General features: G+C 44.0%; 2 protein-coding genes across 4 annotated transcripts in view; one reads left to right on the top strand and one right to left on the bottom strand.

The window, feature by feature from the left end:
• Window positions 1-5,812, top strand: part of LOC106609963 (double C2-like domain-containing protein beta) — a 42,825-nt gene extending 37,013 nt beyond the window's left edge. Inside the window, exons 10-11 of one of the 2 annotated variants that reach the window (XM_014209034.3) lie at window positions 516-612; window positions 3,113-5,812. In XM_014209034.3, coding sequence (XP_014064509.1) covers window positions 516-612; window positions 3,113-3,252 — 237 coding nt within the window. In that variant the 3' untranslated portion in view covers window positions 3,253-5,812. The remainder of the gene's footprint in view (window positions 1-515; window positions 613-3,112) is intronic. The other variant, XM_014209035.3, reaches the window with a different exon arrangement.
• A 2,871-nt stretch (window positions 5,813-8,683) lies between these two features.
• LOC106609962 (plasma protease C1 inhibitor) lies at window positions 8,684-16,302 on the bottom strand. 2 transcript variants are annotated; one of them, XM_014209032.3, is made up of 10 exons: window positions 16,224-16,302; window positions 15,730-15,777; window positions 15,038-15,326; window positions 11,356-11,679; window positions 10,919-11,134; window positions 10,558-10,701; window positions 10,129-10,332; window positions 9,843-9,982; window positions 9,516-9,738; window positions 8,684-9,148 (listed from the first exon to the last, which is right to left on the bottom strand). In XM_014209032.3, exons 2-10 carry the CDS (start codon window positions 15,775-15,777, stop codon window positions 8,901-8,903), a joined length of 1,836 nt encoding a protein of 611 aa, XP_014064507.2. In that variant the 5' UTR covers window positions 16,224-16,302; the 3' UTR covers window positions 8,684-8,900. The 2 variants fall into 2 exon arrangements, with proteins under 2 accessions (XP_014064507.2, XP_014064508.2); XM_014209033.3 differs by having other exon boundaries at window positions 16,131-16,269.
• Between the last annotated feature and the right edge of the window lie 3,449 nt (window positions 16,303-19,751).

Here is a 19,751-nt window from a genome sequence, read left to right as displayed (position 1 = left end):
CATAATGTATTATTCCAGCCCAGGCGCAATTTAGATTTTGGCCACAGGATGGCAGCAGTGTATGTGCAAAGTTTAAGACCGATTCAATGAACTATTGCATTTCTGTTCAAAAGACTCACGAAATGTGCCTAATTGGTTTATTAATACATTTTCAAGTTCATAACTGTGCACTCTCCTCAAACAATAGTAGGGTATTCTTTCACTGTAATAGCTACTGTAAATTGGACAGTGCAGTTAGATTAACAAGAATTTAAGCTCTCTGGCCATATCAGATATGTCTATGTCCTGGGACATGTTTTTGTTACTGACAACCTCATGCTAATCACATTAGCCTACGTTAGCTCAACCATCCCGTGGGAGGGGACACCGATCCCGTAGAGGAATACTACCTACCCTACCGTCAATTTGAATTTAAGTCAATGCATATTTCACATTCAATGTTAAACATAATCTGAATAACTTTAGGCTAAGTGTGAATACATGAATACCTTCCTCTCTACCTCTATTCCTTACAGGAGTTTATGTATGAAGTTCCACACGACCAGCTGGCGAAGAAAACCCTGGAGATCTCCGTATGGGACTACGATCTGGGGATGAGCAACGACTTCATAGGTAAGAGAAAGGGGGAGTGAGTGAAAGGAGGAGAGGAGGTAGAGAGCTAGAAATATAGCTAAAGAAAATAATTGTTATAGAATTTTGCCGTGCGAGGAGGAGAGCAATGCGTGCCACAGTGTGATGAGCAATGACGTCATAGGGAAAAGAGAGGGAGGGAGCAATGACGTTATAGGTAAAAGAGGGGGAAGGGAGTGAAAGGAGGAGAAGAAGTAGTGAAAGAAAGGAAGAACTGAAGAGGGGGATGAAATGAAAACGAGCAGAAAAGAGGGAAAGAAGTCTATGTGGAGAAGCAAGAGCATTGGGAAATGAAAATGAGAGCGACAGAAAGGAATCCTCAAACCCTCGACGGGGTGACACGTCGGATTCACACTGCTTTGTGAGGCACTAAACGGCTCTGACAGGGCCCGGCGTGTACTGTATATCACAGGAGGCAGGCGCTTCGGAGCGGGGGAGCGAGGGAGTGAGGGAGAATCAGTGGGGAGGCAGCTGGGGGAGAATGGATTGCCTCCCAGGGAGCTGGAAGGCCTTGAGATCAAAGTGTTTTACTCCCGTCTGAAGGCTCCCTGTAACAGGCTGAGTCTCTCTCTCTTTCCGACTGTCTCCCTAGTGCCCTCTCTCTCTCTCTCTCTCTCTCTCTCTCTCTCTCCTCTCGCTCTCCTCTCTCTCTCTCTCTCTCTCTCTCTCTCCTCACACTTTATCCCAGGCCTGCTCTCTCTTTCACACACGCACACACACACACACACACACACACACACACACACACACACACACACACACACACACGCACGCACATGCACACTCAATCTCTCCCTCATGCCCTCTCTCTCTCACCCCCTCATGTCATCTCTCTCTCTCTCCATCTCTCTCTCATGCTTTTTTCTCTCTCACTCTATTTCTCTTCCTCTCTCTCTCTCAAGCTGGGGCCATAATGTTTGTGAGTTATTACCCACGCCAGAAGAGTAGGGGGAAAAGGCCATCACTCTAACACACTGGTCCGGCTAAGACTGTTATCATTATGGTGTAATGGCCAACATACACAACGGCCTAAATCTGTTAGCACTGCGGAAAATGCCTGTGATACTGGGAGAGACAGGAGGAAGGGGGGAAAGAGAAAGGGGGGAGTGACCGAGAGGAAAAAAAGGGATAAGACGGATAGAGCAGAGGGAAAAACAAATGCGGTGTCAAATACTCTCTGTAAAGGTCAGGAAGAATGATGGAAGAAGAAGACAAGGAGAAGGGACAGAAAAATGAAAGAAAGAAATAGAGTAATTATGGAAGGAAGAGAGATAGGAGGATAGACGGCGCGAGAGTAGCAGTGTCCCCCCCTGATTTGTGGGAGCAATTGATGTGCGGAAGGGACCTCTCATTTTGCACAAAGACAGAGGTGTCGAGGAAGGAGGAGAAGGGGAGGAATAAAAGAGGAGTAAAAGAGAGAGGGAGTGGGATGGCCCCCGCCAGGTCCTCCCTCATCCGTCTCATCCCATCCCTCAGTGTTTCTCTCTCGCCCTTCTTTCTCTCGTCCCACGCCGCGTCACAATGTCGCCCGCCGTTTGTCACCCACACCCCTCCGGGCTCAGGGAACACGGTATCGCAATCTGTGCATGTGTGTAGGGGGGGGGGTGTCAGGAAAGGGAAGGGAAGGGAAAGGAGAAAGGGAATTGGAGGGTACGTGAGTGGCCTAGAAAAACTCAGCAAACTGGTCATGTGTGTGTGTGTACCACTGTGTGTGTGTGTGTGTGTGTGCTGTGTTTGGGGGTGGCAAGAATGAGAAGGGGTCATTAGGAAGGTACGTGAGAAGAGTATGCAAACACACTTGCTCTCTGAAACTTGGGCTCAAAGAGGGGGCGAGGTGTGTTTGCGCACGTACAATTACACACATCCCACTAGGCAAACCACTGGTTGAATCAATGTTGTTTCCACATCATTTCAATGAAATTACGTTGAACCAACGTGGAAAAGACGTTGAATTGACGTCTGTGCTCAGTGAGATGTGTGTGTGTTTGTATTTTTTTTTACTTGTGAGGACTGCATGTGTCTGTGTCTTGATATGTGTCTGTCTGGTTCTTAGGGAGTGTGAGTTATGTAAGGGAACAGTATTAACCTCCCTCACCCCTCTCACTGTATCTGAGTTTAATGCCGAGGCTTAGTGGGGCCACAGATGAGCTACTGAGAGTGTTTGAGGTGTTGTGAAAGCCGGCGTCTGCAAAATACTGTGTTTAAAACGTCACACTCCATCAACTATGCAATCACAGCCAGGAAAACCACTATCTGTCTGATGACCCTCCCAGGGATGACACTGTTTCTCTCCTCATCTCTCTCTCTCGTTTCCTATCTGTCAATTTATCGCTATTTATCAATCCCCCCCCTTTCTTAATCTCTCCTCTTTTTTTTCTGTTCTCTCTCTCCTTGTGTGTCTCCCTGTGTGTTTCTCTGCGGGTCTGCGTGTCTCTCTCTCTCTCTCTCTCTCCCTTCCACCTTCTACCTCCCTCTCTCACAGGTGGAGTTGAACTGGGCATAAATGCTAAGGGAGTGAGGCTGAAACATTGGTTTGAGTGTCTCAAACACATCGGCAAGAAAGTCGAGTACTGGCACACTCTCACGCAGCAAGGAGCCCCCCCAGATCCCCCACCGCAGTGACTGACACACACACACTTTATCGCAATTATTAAATGATAATCAATGAACGGTGAAGAAAGAAAGAAATAATAAAGTAATAAAGTAATAATAGTGATAAAACATGCAATAATGATACGGATAATGATGATACAATAATAATACAAATAACAATAGTGGGTAATTATCCCAATTCAGCTTTTTTCTAAGTAAATGCATTTGTGAAAATGTCCCTCATTGAAATGTTTAATGTGAAAGTGCTGACAAATTTTACCTTATCCCTCAATATTGTGAAGTCACTTGCATTTCAGTCATTCAAATGTACATGAATAGTGTAGAACCTCTTACTTGCACTGTAACTACAATACTGGAACAGTCTGTAAGCACCTTTGGGCCCATTGCCCAACAAGGTCTCGTTATGAACGTTGTAATCGCCAGGTTGTTTCTACTAGGGATGTAGTTGAAAAAGGTGGGTAAGAGATGACTGGCATCTAGCAACGCTAATGCTAACTGCTTTAACTGTTCTAGGAAGTATGGGCAACTGCATACTTGGTGTGTCTCTGAAAGTGGCCGTGGCGAATAAAGTGGGTGGATCGACAGTAACTTGTAACTAAGTAACTACTTCCCACACCGTTGCGGGACAAAAGTGCTTAGCGAGGGGAAGCGAAGGACACTGTTGTCCCGCTGTTGTTGCCGTTCATGCCCTCCCTATTGAGTAGACCGTATCAATGTGACACCTAGATAGTTCTCAATATTTGTTATGTATTGTGTAGGTTGCTATCCTACTTGAAATAAAATAATGAGAGGGAAAAACATGGCCACGTTATCTACTGCTGGCGACACAGCTGATACAGCTGCCCAGTGGGAAGCACCCTCAGGTTGGCAGAAACCTCGATACAACGGTAACGGTGCACTAGTCATTCTCACTGGCTTTATACTCCTCGTGCGGCCCAATCAGCCACGCAAAACGATCTTTAGCGCCAACAAATCTGCCTAATTAGCTGATTCGCTTTCCATAAACCCACTTGTGTTGATCCAACCACTTCTTTTGTGTTCTTGTGTTGATCCAACCACTTCACGTCCACTTTCAGACACACTCCACGTATGCAGTTACCCATGACTCCGTTCTAGCATTAACTGTGCCAAAAGCACTAACAGCGCTAACAATGCAAACAGTACTAACAGTGCTAACAATGCTAACAGTACTAACAGTGCTAGCAATGCTAACAGTACTAACAGCGCTAACAGTGCTAACAGTACCAACAGCCCTAATAGTGCTAACAGCGCTAACAGTGCTAGTGCTAATTTAGCGTAGTAGGTGTGAAAACAGTTTTCACCAAGGTGCGTTAACAGCATTAGCATGTGTTTACCCTCCTCTGCAACCCTGATTTACTTCACAAAGTACACAAGTGATGAGGACAAGTTGGATAAGTCACCTGCTATAGATTTTTTATTATGGTGGTTGTCGCTCTGATGAAAACTGCCACACCATAGCGTTAAAGCACAAAAGGATTCATCTGACTGTACTGTCTCTGTGTCCGATGTCTGTACGTGATGACAATGGGCGTATGTATCTCCCCATATCCTCCTGTGTGTATGTCTTTGTGTGTGAGTGAGTTTTTTTGTGTGCATACATTTTGCATACAAATGTCTGTGTGTGGACGTGTGTTTAAGTGTGTTTGCGCGCGTGTGGGTTTGACTGTAAGCGTGTCACGTCCTTCTCCAAATGTCTCCATCCATGAACCCTGAAGCATGGAGCTGTGAAGAAAGACAGAACAAAAGAGACGAGACTCACTCCTACAGTACGAGACTCACTCCTATGTTCCCCGGATGTCCCCATGGTCTAACACACTGATGTCCTGTCACATGTGCAACAGTATGGCTGGCAGTCCAGTGAGTCACTTTTCCTTGGTGACAGTCACACAAGATAACCCTCAGTCTGAATTCTTCTCTGACCCCTGCTCTGTGCCCCTTGACCTTTCAATTTTAGTGAATTGAAAGCTAGAGAGCACAGAGAGATTTCTGCGGCAGTCTCAAACAAACTTTAGCCCCCTACTCTAAAGAGGGGTTATCAGAGGTTATCAAATACCAACTATTGGGTGTGCAGGCTTTTGCTCCAGCTCCAGCCTAATGCAGTCTGGACAACAATAAGTGTCATCGGGTGTGTTCATGTTGGGCTGGAACAAAAGCATGCACATCCCAGTAGCTCTCGAGGACTTAGAAAGTTTCTTCCTAGTTCTCTGCGCCCTTACACTAAGATTTTATTTATAAATGACTGGATTTTTTCAATTTCGGTGAGTCTCTTGTAGACATTCAAATGTTCCATCTTGGAGAAAAAATAAGAAAAAAAACTATTAGTATGAAAAATATGGCAAAAACTCCATCTGTAGCCAAAGGAATAGGTTCATTTGACATTTGATCAATGTCTAAGAGGAGGAATTCAAAAAGTGTCTAGGTCTAGGAGTGTCTAGGTCTTGGAGTCTAGGTCTAGGAGTGTCTAGGTCTAGGAGTCTAGGTCTAGGAGTGTCTAGGTCTAGGAGTGTCTAGGTCTAGGAGTGTCTAGGTCTAGGAGTGTCTAGGTCTAGGAGTGGTCTAGGTGCTAGGCAGGGTGTTAGGTCTAGAAGTGTCTAGGTCTAGGGCAGTGTGTCTAGGTCTAGGAGTGTCTAGGTCTAGGAGTGTCTAGGTCTAGGAGTGTCTAGGTCTAGGAGTGTCTAGGTCTAGGAGTGTCTAGGTCTAGGAGTGTCTAGGTCTAGGAGGAGGTGCGGTCTAGGTCTAGGAGTGTTTAGGTCTAGGAGTGTCTAGGTCTAGGAGTGTCTAGGTCTAGGAGTGTTTAGGTCTAGGAGTGTCTAGGTCTAGGAGTGTCTAGGTCTAGGAGTGTCTAGGTCTAGGAGTGTCTAGGTCTAGGAGTTTAGGTCTAGAAGTGTCTAGGTCTAGGAGTGTTTAGGTCTAGGAGTGTCTAGGTCTAGAAGTGTCTAGGAGTGTCTAGGTCTAGGAGTGTCAAGGTCAAGAAGTGTCAAGGTCAAGAAGTGTCTAGGTCTAGGAGTGTCTAGGTCTAGGAGTGTCTAGGTCTAGGAGTGTCTAGGTCTAGAAGTGTCTAGGTCTATGTCTAGGAGTGTCTTGGTCTAGGAGTGTCTTGGTCTAGGAGTGTCTAGATCTAGGAGTGTCTAGGTCTAGAAGTGTCTAGGTCTAGGAGTGTCTAGGTCTAGGAGTGTTTAGGTCTAGAAGTGTCTAGGTCTAGGAGTGTTTAGGTCTAGGAGTGTCTAGGTCTAGGACTGTCTAGGTCTAGGAGTGTTTAGGTCTAGGAGTGTCTAGGTCTAGGAGTGTCTAGGTCTAGGAGTCTAGGTCTAGGAGTGTCTACGTCTAGGCGTGTCTACGTCTAGGAGTGTCTAGGTCTAGGAGTTTAGGTCTAGAAGTGTCTAGGTCTAGGAGTGGCTAGGTCTAGGAGTGGCTAGGTCTAGGAGTTTAGGGAACTATGCGAGAGAGACTACCCAGGCTGTTTTTATGAGAGAGGACTACCCATGGAGCTTAAAACACTACCATGGGTTGGTTGGACAACAGAGATCCCGGGGATGGACAACAAAGACCCCAGAAGAAAGAGAGATTGGCTGTGATGAATTATACTCAGCATGGCAACAATCCCTCCCAGAGGCTTGACCACTGGACTGTGTGGACAATCATGGACTAATGTACATGCAGGATCAAAGGATACCGACACAATGTTTGTGTGTGTGTGTGTGTGTGTGTGTGTGCATGCTTGCAAGTGTGTGCACGTTGTGTACATGTCCGTGTGTGTGTGTGCGTGTTCATGCATTGAATCTCAACACACTCATGGACACCCCACTCCCCCCACCCTCCCTTGCAACAAATAAAACACTGGCATAAAGTAGACAGTGACCTCTCACCATGGGTTCCTTCACCAGAGACAGACCTCGAGGGGTTAACCACCCGAAGGACAGAGGCCCAATCCTGTGGCCCCTGGCTACAGTTTGGATACCTTATAGTTCAAACGTTGGTCCACTAAAGCACACTATTACCCTGTTCACATTACTGAGCCAAACACAGCCAAGTCAAGCCAAGCTGTACTGCACTGGCCTGGTAACTCATCTACTGTAGTTGCTTGAATGAAAAAAGGACAATGTGAAAATAAAATATCCAGGCCAGCACAGTATGGTTTGGGTCAGCCCTGTAGTGTGAATTAGACATCTCAGTCAGTCAACAGTTTCCTGGACTTTTTCTTACTTTCTAATCGTTGTCTGGGATCTCTGTGTTTGTAATTCTGTACTTGGACAAAGGTGTGAATGAAGGCATCTTGATGGATAGCAAAAAAACAAAGACGATTCAACACGGCAAGAGGTCAAATGTGACCCGGCTCATGGATTGTCAAAGCTAGGGACTGAACTCTGAGACAACGAGTGAGAAGTTCAGCTCGTCTGGTCTTTTTGTGGTCACCAAGAACACACGTTGAGGGACCTTGACAAAGATGGTGGTGGAGTGGAGAGGGCGGAATCTGTTCTTCTCTATGCACACCAATGACGACACAGAAAGCCTCTCCACGCGCAGCAACAACAGTGAAATTGATAATCAAATGATAAACATCTCCGATGTCACTACGTGATATGTTGTCAAAGATGTATTCATGTTTTTTTTTTGTATGTAATACTGAGTATGTATACAACGGGTGGGTCTAATCCTGAATGCTGATTGGTTAAAACCGCATTCCAGCCGGTGTCTATTCCACAAGTTACTTAGTATGTATGTACTTCCCTCTCCGGGATATTCCTTATCATGTGAAGCCAGGCTTGGACTTGGAGATATTTATTATCTTGCCTAGGTGATCTGATGGTTTATTTTCACTCAGATTCTCTCTATCTCTGCCTTTTTACTTGTTGTCGGTCAAGCGAACTCGACTTTGTTCATCGTGTGACAAAAACAAACCATATGCATCATAACCATTCTAATAAAGAATTGCATGTGTAATGATTGTCATATATATGCATATGTAACTAACATTATAACTAACGTTGATCAATGTCAATTTCTTTATGGTTGATATCATTGACATGGTATCATCAATCAAATCTGTTAGAGCTATCATCGCTGATGTGTACTCGTTGGTTTGTAATTTATTGTTTGTAAAAAAAAAAGGGATAATTCAGGGTAAGTTGCTCAATTTTATGCTTTACTCGGTCCGCAGTTGCTTTTAAACCTTTATCGTCAGGAATGGGGAGACAGGGTGTAGGGGGAGTACTATTGTTACGGCATCCCTGTGTCCTCACTGACGTAATGGCTATCTCTATGTGGAACATACGGTGTGATTGCCATCCTGTGGTGAGTTTGTGAAACTACTTTTGTTTTTAAATAAACTGAACCCGTTTCGGTGACTTACTGTGTACGTTGTTGGACAGAAGAGTGATTTAAATAGCACATTTGTCCAAAAAGATGCCCATACCACATGTGGAGAGATGTCAACGTTTATTATTTGATAAGTCATGCATTTTGTGACAACCTATAGCAAGCCCTCCCAAGTATTTATTTTTAAACACTTTGATAGTCATTCAATGAAGTTACAATGAACATGTAACTATATAGAATGAAGTTGTTCTTTTCATTTGCAAACATGGCTTTTTTTCTATATGCATGCTACCCTCTCTCCCTCTCTCTTACTCCTACTCCTACGGCTCGGTCACTCGGCCCACGAACAGTGGGGCCTTGGCCTGGTCGCTCCACAGTATTATCAGGAAGGGCCTGAGGGCTGAGAAGGAAGAGAAGGAGCGGGAGAAAGCGAGGGAAGTGGCCGCCCCAGCCTCCACACCTTCCTCCGTCAGGGTGAGGAAGGCCCGGTGGCGGGCTTCCGTCAGGAGCAACTCGTTGTCGGGGTAGAGGCCACACAGGTTGGCGCTGTCGAACAGCTCCGACAAACCTAAGGGAAGAAAGAGGTGTGGGAGTAAGAGGAGGGAGATATGGAGAAGGAGAGCGAAGAAGGGCAGAAGGAAAAAGAGAAGGTAGAGGGAGATAGAAGAAAGGGAGGGAGAGAAGTGAGAGAGGCAAATCAAGAAAAGCCAGAGTTGTTGGTTTAGGTTGACTTAGAACGACCTGGGGAAATCCATTCCTGCTTCTGGATGAAGACATTTTTGTTGTAGCCAAGCACAAACATCTGGTTCAACCAATCAAGGGCTTGGTGGTTAGTTGAATCACGTGGCTACAACAAAATGCACAGTCTTATAGTTCGAACAGTCAGGCAGCAGGTAAGCTAAAAGACAGACAGATAGACACGCATACAGACAGACCTATCTTCCTGAGCAGGGTGTTCATCTCAGTCCAGATGTCCAGTTTGATTTTGGGCAGAGTGACCTCGGTGGCCTGGGGAGACACCTGATTCATCTGCTCCACCATCTGGCTCACTGCCTTGTCCGTCATCTTCCCCTCCACCAATTGCAGGTCTGAGAGCTTGGTAGTGGGCGGGAGCAAGATGAACAGGCTACTTGCACCAGAGAGAGGGAACATCGCCACCTATGGGTGATAGACAAGGTCAGAATGTTACGTAGATTGTGTGTGTGATTGCTTATAGTGTATCTGTGTATGTAAGTGTGGGTGTGTGTAATCAAAATGGTTACCTGTGCCTTCACTGCCGGGACATATTGCACAGCCAATTTGTATTTGGCACTGTAGAGGACAGGCACCTTCACAGTATCACCATTCAGTTTCACAAATGGAAACTTGTTGGATTTTGCATCAAATTTCATCTTCCATTGACCTGAAACAGATATTTTTATAATCCACATACTCCATATCCGCTAAAATAGACTATATCCTATCAGATAGATTGAGCATCGGTGCTTACCAAGAGCTTGCTTTGATCACACACAAACACAAACACACACACACACACAGGATACTGACCATTGAAATACACAGCATTGAGGAGTAGCAGTTTGGTGTGGGCGGGAACAGAGTCGACCAGCTCTTTGATTTTATTATTTGTCTGCTTTGCAACCCAACTGTTGATCATTTCCACGTTTACCTCACTGCTATTGGTCAATTTGACTGGATCCGCATCGTAGAACTGCATGGATTGGTTGGTAAAGGACTCACTCAACTTCATATCTGTGGGGGGAGAGAGAGGGAATGTCAGACAGACAGACAGACAGACAGACAGACAGACAGACAGACAGACAGACAGACAGACAGACAGACAGACAGACAGACAGACAGTGAGTTAAGGAGGGATGGCGACTCATGATTAAATTGACAATTTACGACGAGAATTCGAAATTATATGTGGAGAACAAGCTATAATTATCATGAGTATTAATTGTGCTCTGGTAGTACTGGGGTTGTAGTAGATCTGGGAGGCCATCTTCAGTGTGTCCTGAAGTTTCAGCTTCAGTTTCTTCATCTCGGAATGAACACAGAAGAAGTCGTGAGACAGACAGAGAGCCGTCTCCATGTCTCTCCTTGTCTTGCCACGAGCCCCTAATATGAGAGAGAGAGAGAGAGAGAGAGAGAGAGAGAGAGAGAGAGGATGATACAGTATGTATTTTACTTGGCCTTTCATGCATCAATCATTCAGTGAGAGTTTATATCAAGAGTGTTGCTTTTTTTCAAAAGAACTCAGGTCTAGAGTATGAGTGCAGTTGGACAACCCCTCCCCATGTTCCATTTTAAAGAAACCCCACCCTCTCTTTCTTACCTAGTAACAGGTGGGTTAACACCCCGCTGATGCTGATTGGAGAGAAGAGCAGGTTTTGCATGGGCTGTGATTGACTGAGGTGGGCATAAAGCTTCATGGAGAACTCATTGAGGGATTCTCCTAGCATGGCCTCCCACGACCTGCTGGTCTCGTCCTGACACAATTCCCAGGGGGTCATGAACCCAACGCAGGAGTAAGGAAGAACGGTGGGCGCGGCTGAAAGAGATGGCGAACGAAGATTATAATTTCAACAAATCAAGAGCGTGACAGTGTCTTGAACATTGCGGGTGAGAGTCTAACATTTGGGCATTATGGCTATTTGGAACCAATTGATGTTACATTTGCGAATTACACCAATTTAACAAACGTGTATATATATATGCAAAGGTTTGAGAGTGTAATGGAAGAAGAAGAAGAAGAAGGTTAGCTAAACGTACCTTCCACAATTAGCTCAATTGTATTAAAGTTGCTGCTGTCTCTGCCCTCTTCAGCTGTCTCACAGTAGTATATGCCGGCATCCTCCATTTTGACCGCATTAAGTGTGATTGTCATATCTTTTTCAAGGGGGCCAAAAAGCCATTCTAGTCTGTCACCATCCACCATTTCTCCAGTCTCTGCAGGATTCAACTGCTTCCGTGTGCCGTTCGTCATTCCTTTATCATATCTGTACCAATGGACCAGGTCTTTGCTGGATGGTGGGCGATCACAAGGTAAATTCACAGTGGACCCTTCGTTTACTTTGAGAATGTAGCTGCTGAACACTGGAGGGACAGAGACCAAGATGGAAGACAGAAAGACAGCACAACAGTAGAAATAATTTCTGGAGCCAACCTCAAAATGCATGCAATGTTTGCTGACCTGTAGAGTTTGCTAAACTGCAACAAAAGAATTGCCCCATATTTCACCAGTTTTTAAGAATTACAATCTATGAATACACTGAAGTTCTGGGGCTGTATGTTTAAATCGACTGAATGCCTTGTTCATTGTGATCTAAAACCTCTTGTCATGACTTGCCCTTTAAGGTAAGGATCATAGGCGCCAGATTGTCCCCCCCTTCTCTCTCCTCTCTTTGCCAAAACTCCATCATCCAAAAGTGGGGAATGAAACAATATTTCTGTAATTCAAAGAGTTGGAATGGTCCGTGGTATTTAAAGAACAATTATGTCAGATCAGTTGTGTTTTGGGATCTCATGAAGGACAGTATAACAACCTAACTGTATCTCTGAATGTATATATTTCCCAGTTGTCAGGGTCACACCCAAATGTTGGGGGAACTTATATGATTAAATGTGAAACTATTTGTGAGAAGATGTAATCTGATGTTAGCCTTGTTTTTCATATGAAGTCTTAACCAGTCAGTGACCACACCCACGTGAGCACAGACATTACGACAAAATGAGGGAAACGCCCCTTTTTCCTAGAGTGCTTAACTTCTATGGGCTAGGTGGGACGCTAGCGGGACACAGCCAGTGAAATATCAGCAAAATTCAAAAACAACAAAATGTCATAATTCAACTTTCTCAAACATACAACTATTTTACACAATTTTAAAGATAAACTTCTCGTTAATCTAACCACATCGTCCGATTTCAAAAAGGCTTTACAGCGAAAGCAAAACATTAGATTATGTTAGGAGAGTACATAGACAAAAATAATCACACAGCCATTTTCCTAGCAAGGACATGTGTCAATAAAACCCAAAACACAGCTAAATGAAGCACTAACCTTTGACGATCTTCATCAGATGACACTCCTAGGACATTATGTTACACAATACATGTATGTTTTGTTCGATAAAGTTCATATTTATATCCAAAAACAGCATTTTACATTGGCGCGTGATGTTCAGAAAATGTATTCCCACCAAAATGTCCGGTGAATGTGCACATCAATTTACAAAAATACTAATCATAAACGTTGACAAAATATATAACAATTATTTAAAGAATTATAGATAGACTACCCCTGGATGCAACCGCTGTGTCAGATTTTAAAATAGCTTTACGGAGAAAGCACATTTTTCAATATTCTGAGTACATAGCTCAGCCATCACGGTGAGCTATTCAGACACCCGCCATGTTCGGGGCAACCTAAACTCAGAATTAGTATTAGAAATATTCTCTTACCTTTGCTGATCTTCATCAGAATGCACTCCCAGGACTGCTACTTCCACAAGAAATGTTGTTTTTGTTTGAAATAATCCATATTTATGTACAAATACCTCTGTTTTGTTCGCGGAACAAGAGACGAAAAGTCAAAATGTTCCATTACCGTACTTAGAAGCATGTCAAACGTTGTTTAAAATTAATCTTTATGGTATTTTTCACGTGAAATTGCGATAATATTCCAACCGGACAATAGCATATTCATTCAAGAAGAAAAAGAAGGAGGGGCGCGCTCGCGGGACCGAGCATATCCAATCCCTTTGTTGCCAGGCAGACCACTCAGAAACTGAGCTCCTATTATCTGCCCAGTGACAGGAAAATGCTCAAACCACTTTCTGAAGGCTTTAGACAGCCAATGGAAGCCTTAGGAAGTGCAACGTCACCCCACAGACACTGTAGCTTCGATAGAGAATCAAAAGAATAACTACAATTCTCAGACTTTCCACTTCCTGCTTGGAATTTTCCCAGGTTTTTGCCTGCCATATGAGTTCTGTTATACTCACAGACACCATTCAAACAGTTTTAGAAACTTCAGTGTTTTCTATCCAAATCTACTAATAATATGCATATTCTAGTTTCTGGGCCAGAGTAGTAACCTGTTTAAATTGGGTACGTTTTTCATCCGGCCGTGAAAATACTGCCCCCTAGCCCAGACAGGTTAAATAGGACTCGTGACAAAATGTACATTAGGCCAGCGAGACCGACAGCGTGAGCTGAAAGGTACGGAATGGCTAGAAACTCTGAAACTTTCATCAGAGAAGAAGAAAATCTCAACAAGACCAGACATCACGAGAACCAGACATCACAAATGGTTAGACTCTATAGACCAGCTATGTGCAGCGCCAGCTGAATACGTTACAAATGGTTCAGAAATCTACAAAACTAAAGACTACACATCCACAGTCTGCAGCTGTATATGTAAAATAGTCTAGGAAACTCGATCAATTTCCTCTCACCACCCTATTCTAAGGAACAGAGCCGCTGGACAAGCTACGACTGCAAAGGACATGGTGACCTCTGGTGGACAACCAGAGACTTTCTGTCGACTGACTCTCCAGAAAATGGACCGGCAATTTCAACAGAGAGACAAAGGCATACAATTGTAAATATGTACATTGCAATTATTTTCGAATGAACGGACCGTTCATGTGCAAAGTATTAGCATTTCCATGAGCATAGTTATCAGCTGTATGTATGATAGTGAAGTCCTTTGTCTTTTCTCCCGCTCTTTCTTACATGCCTCTCCCTTTTCATTTTGTGTAGCAAGCCGTCATATCGGTTTATTACCCTAGGGACCTTTCATTGCTTTATGTAGTAATCAATGTGTAAGCTACTCTGTTTTTGTTTATGCATTTCTGTGTGATTATTTAGTTAGTTAGTAAATAAAAATTAAGCCAATTTGTATATAGCTCTGATTCATCATTTATGCTAGGGTTCGTGCAGATATCCAAGGATTTTGCGACATTCAGAATGAGACTGATAGAAGGTAACAATTAATTAATGACTGATTGATGACTGAAATGTAAGAGATCTTTGTATCTATGAGCGTTAATTCGAAAAACGGTAACTCGTTAAATAAACTTTTTCCGTGGTGCCCCAAGATTGGTAATGAGTAAATTGTTACAGGATTCATTTAATCATCGTAATAATTGAACATAGTTAATCGAGTTGATAAAACAATCGTCGTAACATTAATGATAGCCAAGACATGACACTCTGCTAAAGTTGTCGTCCTATTTCTCTTCTCAACATAGACTTGAAGATGAATTACTAAGTATAAACATGTAGGCACTCTGTAAGAATAATGAAAAGTGAACCAGTGATTGAGTTTGAACTTGTAACATGATTAAAAAGAAAAATGTAAAAATGAAGTGGAGTGTCTATTTCAAGAAAGGCCTACATCACGTCACAGGCAGTTGTGATGAAAATAGGAGGTGACAGTATGTGTCCTCACCATCAACCTGAACTATGTGGACTTTTTGCAACTCCATATCATTCTGCTTGATCACACATTCATATTCCCCCTCGTTGGCAACACTGACAGGAGAGATTTCCAGATAGAAGCCATCCTTGGAGAGCTTGAGTTGCTCTGAGGATTCTGGGTAGTCGGGAATCGGGGAGTCGTTGTATTTCCAGGTGATCTTAGCCCCAGCAAAGCTTTGTTGGTTTTGGCCGGGGAGACATGGGAAGACCAGGGTGGAGCCAGGTACACCTTGCAGGACCCCAACGGAGGAAGAGAAAAGCTGGATAGAGAGACAGAGATGGACAACCAAACAAGAAGGTGGAGGCAGTAAGGTGCATGAGGTGTCTGCGCCACATTAGCATTTGTCCTAAAAAACAGAGTTTGATATTACAAAACAAAATGGGCCAGTTTCCCAGAACCAGATTTAAGCCTACACTCCTGGGCCCTTATTCAAAAAGTATCTTAGAGTAGGAGTGCGGATCTAGCGTCAGGTCTGCCCTGTCCATATTATCATATTCATTATGATCTAAAAGCTAAAGCCGAACAGCAATCCTACTCTTTGTAAATGCAGGCAACGGACCCGGGACTAAAAAGCATTTTCAACAGAGATTCTCCGTTTAGCATGCTTTTCAGTCCAGGAGTGTTCTTAATCTTTCTCCAGGAAACTGGCCCTTTGTGTTTACCTCAACGACAAGCAGGAGGGAGACACACGATAGGACTGAAATTCCCATCTAGGGAAGATGAAGAAAGATAGAGGGGGAGAGAAGAGGTAGGAAGGGATGGCGGGACACAGCGGGCAAAGGGGCAGTGGGAATGAAAAAAATCAATAGAACAAAAAAAACAAGACTAGTTTGGCACATATTCATGGATTCTTTCCTAATCCGATTGGTCATTCACTCGTGCTCTATATCTCAGTGCAACAAGCAAAATATTAGACATGGCATTTGCAGTTATAACAACATAGACAAGCAATATCAGAAATATTATTTCTAGAGTAACTAACCATGATATCCCTATGACAGTAGGCCTATCGTGATTGAGTCATTGGTAGATCTTTAAAAAGGCATCTAAAAAGTTTACTCACACTGCAGGTCACTTGCAAATATTACAGCATCAGAAATAGTCTGAGGATGATGATGATATATTTTCTCAACTGGAAAAAAAAGGGTTCACCTACTGCGTGTGTTCAGTATGTGTGTGTCCTTCCCTTCCCTCCTCTCACCAAAAATAATGACTTATCTGTTTATTGTTTGATTAGTGGTCTTGTGTGTTTGCACTTTGTACGGGCTGATTTACCGAAAATCACATGGTTATTTGGCAAAAGCTCCCATAATACACTGAACAAAAATAGAAACGCAACATGTAAAGTGTTGGTCCCATGTTACACGAGTTGAAATAAAATAAAATGCAATGTTCCATACGCAGAGGCTTATTTCTCTAATATGTTGTGCACAAATATGTTTACATCCCTGTTAGAAAGCATTTCTCCTTTGCCAAGATAATCCATCCACCTGACAGGTGTGGCATATCTAGAAGCTGATTAAGCAGCATGATCCTTACACAGGTGCACCTTGTGCTGGGAACAATAAAAGGACACTCTAAAATGTGCAGTTTTGTCACACAACACAATGCCAAAGATGTCTCAAGTATTGTGGGAGCGTGCAACTGGCATTCTGACTGCAGGAATGTCCACCAGAGCTGTTGTCAGGGAATTTTATTTGAATTTCTCTACCATAAGCCGCCTTCAATGTCAATTTAGAGAATTTGGCAGTACGTCCAACCGGCCTCACAACCGCAGACCACGTGTATGGCATTGTGTGGGCGAGCGGTTTGCTGATGTCAACGTTGTGAACAGAGTGCCCCATGGTGGCGGTGGGGTTATGGTATGGGCAGGCATAAGCTACGGACAACTAATACAACTGCATTATATCTATGTCAATTTGAAGGCACAGAGATACTGTGACGAGATCCTGGCGGCCCATTGTTGTGCCACTCATCTGCCGCCATCACCTGATGTTTCAGCATGATAATGCATAGCCCCATGTCGCAAGGATCTGTACACTATTCCTGGAAGCTGAAAATGTAATTTATAGAGTAACTAACTAGTTCTTCCATGGCCTGCATACTCAACAGACATGTTGCCCATTGAGCATGTTTGGGATGATCTGGATAGACACGTACAACAGTGTGTTCCCGCCAACATCCAGCAACTTCGCACAGCCATTGAAGATGAGTGGAACAACATTCCACAGGCCACAATCAACAGCATGATCAACTCTATGCAAAGGAGATGCATGAGGCCACACCAGATACTGATCCATGCACCTACCTTTTTTTAAGGTATCGGTGACCAACAGATTCATATCTGTATTCTCAGTCATGGGAAATCTATAGATCATATCAAATCAAATTGTATTTGTCACATGCGCAGAATACAACAGGTGTAGACCTTACAGTGAAATGCTTACTTACAAGCTCTTAACCAACAATGCAGTTTTAAGAAAATACCTAAAAAAAGTAAAAGATAAGAATAACAAATAATTAAAGAGCAGCAGTATATAACAATAGCGGGGCTATATACAGGGGGTACCAGTACAGAGTCAATGTGTCAATGTGCAGGGGCACCGGCTTTGAGGTAAATATGTACATGTAGGTAGAGTTATTAAAGTGACTATGCAAAGATAATAACAGAGAGTAGCAGCAGCGTGGGGGGGAGCTGGGGGGACAATGCAAATAGTCTGGGTAGCCATATTTGATTAGCTGTTCAGGAGTCTTATGGCTTAGGGGTAGAAGCTGTTTAGAAGCCTCTTGGACTTAGACTTGGCACTCCGTTAACACTTGCCGTGCAGTAGCAGAGAGAACAGTCTATGACTTGGGTGGCTGGAGTCTTTGACAATTTTTAGGGCCTTCCTCTGACACCGCCTGGTATAGAGGTCCTAGCAGGAAGCTTGACCCCGGTGATGTACTGGGCCGTACGCACTACCCTCTGTAGTGCCTTGCGGTCGGAGGACGAACAGTTGCCATACCAGGCAGTGATGCAACCCGTCAGGATGCTATCGATGGTGCAGCTGTAAAACCTTTTGAGGATCTGAGGACCCATGCCAAATCTTTTCAGTCTCCTGAGGGGGAATAGGTTTTGTCTTGCCCTCTTCACGACTGTCTTGGTGTGCTTGGACCATGTTAGTTTGTTGGTGATGTGGACGCCAAGGAACTTGAAGCTGTCAACCTGCTCCACTACAGCCCTGTTGATGAGAATGGGGGCGTGCTCGGTCCTCCTTTTCCTGTAATCCACAATCATCTCCTTTGTCTTGATCACGTTGAGGGAGAGGTTGTTGTCCATGCACCACACGGTCAGGTCTCTGACCTCCTCCCTATAGGCTGTCTCATCGTTGTCGGTGATCAGGCCTACCACTGTTGTGTCATCAGCAAACTTAATGATGGTGTTGGAGTCGTCCCTGGCCGTTCAGTCATGAGTGAACAGGGAGTACAGGAGGGGACTGAGCACGCACCCCTGAGGGGTCCCGTGTTGAGGATCAGCGTGGCGGGTGTGTTGTTACCTACTTTTACCACCTGGGGCGGCCCGTCAGGAAGTCCAGGATCCAGTTGCAGAGGGAGGTGTTTAGTCCCAGGGTCCTTAGCTTAGTGATGAGCTTTGAGGGCACTATGGTGTTGAACGCTGAGCTGTAGTCAATGAATAGCGTTCTCACATAGGTGTTCCTTTTGTCCAGGTGTGAAAGGGCAGTGTGGAGTGCAATAGAGATTGCATCATCTGTGGATCTGTTGGGGTGGCATGCAAATTGGAGTGGGTCTAGGGTTTCTGGGATAATGGTGTTGATGTGAGCCATGACCAGCCTTTCAAAGCACTTCATGGCTACAGATGTGAGTGCTATGGGTCGGTAGTCATTTAGGCAGGTTATCTTAGTGTTCTTGGGCACAGGGACTATGGTGGTCTGCTTGAAACATGTTGGTATTACAGACTCGGACAGGGAGAAGTTGAAAATGTCAGTGAAGACACTTGCCAGTTGGTCAGCGCATGCTTGGAGTACACATCCTGGTAATCTGTCTGGCCCAGGGGCCTTGTGAATGTTGACCTGTTTAAAGGTCTTACTCACATTGGCTGCGGAGAGCGTGATCACACAGTCGTCCAGAACAGCTGATGCTCTCATGCATGTTTCAGTGTTACTTGCCTCGAAGCGAGCATATAAGTAATTTAGCTTGTCTGGTAGGCTCGTGTCACTGGGCAGCTCATGGCAGTTCTTCCCTTTGTAGTCTGTAATAGTGTGCAAGCCCTGCCACATCCGACGAGCGTCGGAGCCAGTGTTGTACGATTCGATTTTAGGGCAACATTTATTTATTTAAATTTACTTATTTCCTTATGTGAGCTGTAACTCAGTAAAATCTTTGAAATTGTTGCATGTTGCATTTATATTTCTGTTCAGTATAGTTTATCTTTGTATTTTTTTTATAGTTATGTATATTCATCTTGATTAACATTGATAAGGTCAACTTTTTAAAAATATACATCAATATAATATTTCTGCGTGCCGATTGTTGTTACGCTATAACCATAACATGAACGAATGAAAATGAACAAACATGAACGAATAAAAATGAACATTCGTGTTATTTTATGGATAATACATTTTTCCCTTATTAAGTACATGATAAATCGACATTGCAAGGCAGCGATCGATTAGTAGAGCCT

This window comes from Salmo salar, chromosome 08 (genome assembly GCF_965601325.2).
Source record: "Salmo salar chromosome 08, fSalSal1, whole genome shotgun sequence".
NCBI classification, from domain to species: domain Eukaryota; kingdom Metazoa; phylum Chordata; class Actinopteri; order Salmoniformes; family Salmonidae; genus Salmo; species Salmo salar.
Note: the sequence above shows the minus strand (reverse complement) of the source record. Positions and strands in the feature narration are given on the sequence as shown.

Bases quoted from the DNA above. Each gene is read 5' to 3' on its own strand.
- LOC106609962 (XM_014209032.3), bottom strand. From the start codon at position 15,777: ATGGGAATTTCAGTCCTATCGTGTGTCTCCCTCCTGCTTGTCGTTGAG. The intron at 15,327-15,729 runs GTAAACACAAAG...CTCTCTATCCAG, and splicing joins CCCTCCTGCTTGTCGTTGAG to CTTTTCTCTTCCTCCGTTGG. The intron at 9,149-9,515 runs GTCTGTCTGTAT...TTCTTCCCTTAG, and splicing joins CACCCTGCTCAGGAAGATAG to GTTTGTCGGAGCTGTTCGAC.